The 6,762-nt window shown below is 32.8% G+C and overlaps 1 protein-coding gene across 1 annotated transcript in view; it reads right to left on the bottom strand.

The window, feature by feature from the left end:
* LOC108573577 (cholecystokinin receptor type A-like) overlaps positions 1 to 6,762 on the bottom strand; it is a 71,801-nt gene that overhangs the window by 52,821 nt on the left and 12,218 nt on the right. The window contains 1 exon segment of the mRNA XM_017936041.1: positions 6,026 to 6,140. Coding sequence (XP_017791530.1) covers positions 6,026 to 6,140 — 115 coding nt within the window.

Here is a 6,762-nt window from a genome sequence, read left to right as displayed (position 1 = left end):
CGGCTGGCAAGATTATGGCATCCGTATTTTGGGACGCGTATGGAATTTTGTTCATCGACTATCTTGAGAAAGGCAAAACTATCAATAGTGAATATTACATGGCATTATTGGATCGATTGAGTGCAGAAATCAAGAAAAAACGGCCTCACATGCAAAAGAAAAAAGTGCTGTTTCATCAGGACAATGCCCCGTGTCACAAGTCGATGAAAACAATGGTTAAATTGGATGAATTACGCTTTGAATTGCTTCCCCACCCACCGTATTCTCCAGATTTGGCCCCCAGCGACTACTGGCTTTTTGCAGACATGAAAAAGATGCTCCAGGGAAAGAAATTTGGCTCAAATGAAGAAGTGATTGCCGAAACTGAGGCTTATTTTGAGAGCAAAGATAAATCGTTTTACATAAAGGGCATCGAAAAGTTAGAGGAGCGTTGGAATGAATGTATCACTCTTGAAGGAGAGTATGTTGATGAATAAAGTGGAATTTCTACAAAAAAAATTGTTTTTCTTAGTTAGACCGGAGATTTATTGAGTGATGTGTTACATGCTGAAAACGAAATCAGTTGATGCAGAAACAAGCGACAGGCATCGAAAGATGTAAGAATCTTCAGGTTTATTACAGTTGTAGGCCGGAAGTCGTGAAATAGTGCGATTTTCACAATTTGCAAAAAGTGGCGCTACCAAATATTGACTTTATTGTTACTTCTTAACTGTATTTATTATAACTATATAAGCTAAGTTTAACTTTTTTGTGTATCATTAGTCGACAGTTGTTAATTAAAAATTAGGCAGTGTAAAATACCTTGATATTGTGATTTTATTTCTACACAAACAAAAAATATATTTTTCGTACTGTGGCTTTAATAATTTGATCACCCACTGCTTTGTGATGGAGGATACCACAACTCTATGCTAAGCACTGTCTCATACCCCTTTGCTATCACAATGTGGCAGCTTCGCCACTGTCACCATATCCTTGTCAAGATGTTTAAGGTTTTTCCAATTTCTCCAACTTTAACTTCCGAGAACTTCTCACCTTCTGCCTTTTAATTTTTTCAAACACTCTAAGTCTTCATTCTGTTACATCCTCAAATATTTTCCTTCTTAGTCTTAGTTTCATCTGTATCTACAATGAGTCACCCACTTTCACCATTGCTCACACTGGACTCTTCACCTTCCAACTCTCCTCTCAACTCTCCCACATAGTCCTAACTTCTGTTAAATAAAGTTCTGTTTCTACGCAACGACAACCCTTAAGTGTTTTAAATTCAGCGTTACCCCAATATCTGCTTCGAATTTCGAGAAATTGGAGCAAACCGGGCATCGCAGTTGGAATTCGTAGAAACTTGGACGCACATGTGGCGACGAGACTCGCACAAGTTCAAACGAACGCACTGCCTAATTTTCTAAGTTTTTCTCTTCTTCAATTTTTTTTTTCCCATTTCTATTTCCTTACTTCTTTTTGTAGCCGTATATAAAGAAAGGTTTTCCAGTTACGTCCTCTTAACATTTCAGCTATTACGTAGATACCACGTCATTTATATCGTCGTATTCTTGTGCCAATCCTGTCATTGTTATTTATATTAAAAATAAATGAAATATGACTAAGAGCGTTATCTCATTCACCTCAATGCTATATGGTTCCGTATTACCCTGTGAGGCAAATTCCTTTAAACATGCACTACTTCAGCTCCAAGTCACGCACAAACAAAGTTATGTGTATAATTTGACATGCAGCCGGTAATATCGAATAACACTGTGTATTCGTTTCACAAAACACCAAACAACACCACACACTCAAACACCAAAATCATTCAAAGGCTACAATCAAAAATACTACGTACAATACTTGATTCGTCCTGGTATGTCTCAAATTATACCCTCCATAATGATCTGAAAATTCTAGAGGAAATATGCAGATTGCTATCATCAATGTATTAAGGACCACGAAAATAAATTAGTCGCCGTAATGAGCAACCGACTAAGTGTGACAAGAAGATTAAAGAGACAGTGGGCTATCGACCTGCCACAGCCACTAGAAGAAGAAAACTAACAACGCTATAAACCAACTATGGGAATTACAGAGTATTATCTCTGCACACGTTTAACTCTTGCAACCCATTTACTTATTACCCTAAATATTAACTCTTTGCGGTCCTGTGTCGAATCAGACTCGACACAAGAATTTTTGCCTTCAGATATCACATAATGATAAATTATAAATGATAATATACCATTTTCTTATGCATTAATATTATACTGAAACTTAGTATTTTACAATTAATATTACGCCGAAATATTGAAATAAAGGGAAACTATACGATACTGTCCGAGAGTAACCAAATAAGTGCGGACTAACTGAACTATTTGGACCATAAAGGGTTAACCTTTTAACCTATAACAACGAGTGAGACTCATGGCAGAGATTCTAGTCAAGATGTGACAAAAATAGTTATAATATGTCGACAAGAAGAATTAATTGTAATCCTAACTTTCATTTTAATTTGTAACACTGAGGATTACTAAATGTAATTAATCCACAACAGACTAGCTTTGGTTACCTGAAACAGTACTGAAACAGTAAAATGGCTGACGCTTAGATACACTGTCAGAAAAGAAATCATATGTTAAGGGGTTAAGGAGTAGATTGTAAATTTGCAGTACTGTTGATAAAAAAAAAACTTATCCATTTTCTTTGACTTGCCTATGTTTTGCAGGTGGCACAAATAAATTAGCGAAATGTCAGCAAAGGTACATACATCGATTGTAACGAGTTCTTATTTTAAATAAACGTGTTAACTTTTGACGGAGTTATAATACGATAGAATTTTCCGAACGATCTAATATTACATATAATTCCTTCACACAAAAGAATATTTCTCAAATGTGAACCTAACTTTTATTATATGTCTCTTCTTCAAACAATTCATTGCTTTTTTCTCTTTTCACCTTTATCTTTCTTCATTGTATGGAATACGAAATGCGGACTAATTAAAAACCATTTATAAGTCAATTAAAAAGTCATTAACAAGAAATTATCGGCGACTCAATTAGTTACGACGAAACATTTTTCTTAGTGTTACAAAAGAAAGTAAGATCTGTACGCGTAATTCCATCATGAATTTCATTATACTGAATTATGCAAATTGTTTGGGTACCACGTAATCCGCCACCAAATGGTCGCTCGCCCACGTTGTTGTATAAATTACCATCTTTATTAGGCAAACTTATATATACACTGACAATATGTAGAAATTTACGGATGTTGGATGTAATTGCATAAGTTCATTGGAATAGTGTTACATTGTAAATTGGAACGGTGTCGGTAACTGGTACAGGCTCTAGTTCACTCGGCGGGAGAAGCTCGCATTTATGGACAAAAACCCTTATTAGTTGCAACAACGGGAGCTGCATATTTCATGGTATTAAGTGAAGAAGTATTGAGCTATGACAGTATTAATCACGTTCGATTAAACTGTTTGATTACTTGCATAATATCGTTCATCGTTAATAGTAGTTGTGGTATACTTATTACACAAACAGTAAGCAGAGTTTAAATTGATTTTGCGTTGCCTGAAATTATGTTTGCCTATTATTTGGTATATCGTACAATTTTCCTACGTACATTATCTTCAATAAGCATTTAACCACTTAGCGATGGCTATAAACCGTCATCGGTAACAAAAAAATTTTGGTCAGACTGCTAACATGGAAAATTATTATTATTATTATATATATTAGAGGTCACGTAATACGGTTCATTCTGTATAACGTATATCCGGCGTGTGGTGATTGTCTTTCGTTATCTCATGTAAACAAACATTATATAATAATGTAAAACATTTAATTACGTAAATAAGTAATAACTTGTTTGCATAATTAAACATATTTGCTGCTCCAATTGTCTGTGTTACATATTTCCACACGAACAAAGGTCATGTAGCCAAATAAATCGGAAGCTTCCATTATAGCTTCATGTTACAATAATTATGTATTAATGGTTTGGATATTAATACCAGATAATTTAATTATTTCAACGTACTCCTTGTTAACTGTGTCAACAAATTAATTTCAAAAATTGAGATGAATTAAACAATTGTCCTTCGAAGAAGGGTAGAAAGTTTTATACGGAGCATTTTAATAAAAACAATAAACGGTGTATGTGAAATTTGAAATATTGTCCGATAGAAGAGAATTTAAAAATGTTTTTGGTAACTTTAGTCTTGTTATAAAAACTGTGTGCTTCGTTTATAAAATGAAAGTACTCAATGTTTTGAAATTCTTGTATAATTGCCTGTTTTAATTTTCTCACTATACACACAGCAACTCTTGCTTTTTACCTTTTGCTCCGAATGCTAATCCTATTGCAGTTTCGAAACTTTATATATTTCTCTAATTATAAATACGTATCATGATAAAACAAAGTCCTACGTATATTCTACGAATTTGCTTGTTCGTCTATACAATTTATTTGCAGTGTATGATATTTTCTGAATATACATTTAATATATATATATGCGTAATTCGCAATTATTTATTGAAGTTGTATCGTTATAGAAAAATGTTGAGATACTGTACTTCATTTTGACAATATTTGAATCATTCTATTTTGAAAAGTTCTTTATGTTCGCTTCATAATTAATTTGCATACAGAGTATCTGAGAACTATTGGCAGAAAATTTAAAAACGCGATCGAAAATTAAATTTTGATCCATGAAATATTTGTAATATCTTCTAATCATTATCATCTAGAATATTGTTTAGATCCTAATTAAAGTAATCAAATTTTGTGCAAATTTGCTTTTTTAAGAATTTTAGGCTCCTTTTTGCCCTGAATACATAAAAATTAGTTTTCGAATTGGTCTTCAATCCGCAATTGACAAATTAATATAATATTTTATTTTGCAATTCAATATACTTTTATACATTTCTGAGAAAACCGATAAAAATAAGTATAAAAAACGTACAAGTATTGTTCGAATAAAGGTGTTTACGAGAGATGCGGTCGATAAGACTTACGAGCCCAGTTGTCATGGCCGCCTACTTGAGTCAGTACGCTAGGCGACATTTAATGGTTTATTGTGACATTACTTTCCGAATGAATTAGATGCAAAAAGGTGACATTGTAAAGAAAACTCCAAGAAATGTAATAATACCGTTTTAAATGCTAAAAATAATATTTTACGTAAAAAAAAAAATGAAATGAAAATTTCCTTATAATTTTCGAATAATAAAAGCAGTTTACTGAGCTTAAAAAAAATTTCCTTGCTTAAGATAGGTTTAAAATCAAGCTTAAAATCTAATTTTTTTATTATACTGACTGCGCGCTTTCCGTTATCTTATAGGCCTTCTCTGTATCTAAAGGTAAGTACGTCCTCACCAACGAACAGTATGCGAACAGTTACGCGACAGACGATTTCTAGGGAAGTGTCCGATATCTTGAAATCGGTGCTGAGGACCCTATTCCCAATAATTAGCAAAATTTCTTTGAAAACGCACAAAATCATTATCAAATTTTAGTATTTTTAATAATCAACTGCAAAGACATTTTTGAATGAAAAATCTATTTATCGGAAGTAATCGATAATTATCAACAGTGGGTATTAAACTATCGGTAATTATCGATATTTCTCCGCTTCTAATCACTACTGCATTCGTACAGGGCCTCACCACAGGATCATTGTCCGAAAAAGCGTAGCTTACAGCTAAAATATTGTTATATCTCTATAACTTCGTGAGCGGCTCTGCTCTAAAGCAAGAGCCCTCAAAAGAATGTACAGTTAAAGCATTTAATTATTTTATTCATACAGTCGAATTCTAATTGCTCTATTTTACTCCCTTTCACAAGAATCACGAAAGTTTAATATTGCTCCTTGCAATTACCTTGTAATTAAATTTGTACATATTTTTCTACAAATGGGACATCCTTCTCGGCGTTTGATATTACTTCGTTCGTGAAATTGTAGTGATTTAGAACTTAAAGGAAGAGCAGAAATTTTAAACGAAGCCATTTTAACAATACGTACCTTGGAAGTACGGTATGAGCTTGCACATTGTTAGTCCGAAGACGAAATTCTTCAACATCTGTCCAAGAAGGGTAAAAGGCATGCAGAAGACACCCAGCAGTAGATCCGAAACAGCCTGGAACGTAAAATCGAGAGAGAAATTGAGAAAATGAATTTCAAACTTCTAATTAACGTAGAATAATTTAGGTGGTTAAACATTTACCGCTCGGAATATTATTGGAATTCACTAGAACTTCGTTTATCTGAACTAATAGACAGATAAATGTATACCGATAATGAATTTATGCACAGTAGAATAATAGTACTCAGTTTTATATGCAATACTTCAGTCAAAGTGGAATAAACTTAATATTTGTTTGCACATAACTTTATGCATTGAATACAAAATTTGAAAAATCAATATTTTTCATCTCTACGTATTAAAAAAGAAATCAAACTTATGGATCCCAAATTTTTTAGCACCTAAGTCACAATTTCTTCAACACACTTAATTCTGTGGTATTACATTCCTTTTTGGCTCGGAACCACCTAAGCGCATTTTCAAAATCTGTATTTTATAGATCTGATTTTATTGAAGAATTATGAGTACTTTAATTAAATTTATTATGACACTTTTGTAGTTAATTCAATACTTCGATTCTAAATATATTTGAACGTTTTTGAAATAATACATTGTACAATATTAAGCATCGATCACTTTTTATATTCATTCAATTCTTCTTCTTATTTATAGAAAG

Source organism: Habropoda laboriosa, unplaced genomic scaffold, assembly GCF_001263275.1.
Source record: "Habropoda laboriosa isolate 0110345459 unplaced genomic scaffold, ASM126327v1 scaffold158, whole genome shotgun sequence".
In the NCBI taxonomy this organism is placed as follows: Eukaryota; Metazoa; Arthropoda; class Insecta; order Hymenoptera; family Apidae; genus Habropoda; species Habropoda laboriosa.
This window is presented reverse-complemented; position numbering and strand designations above follow the sequence as displayed.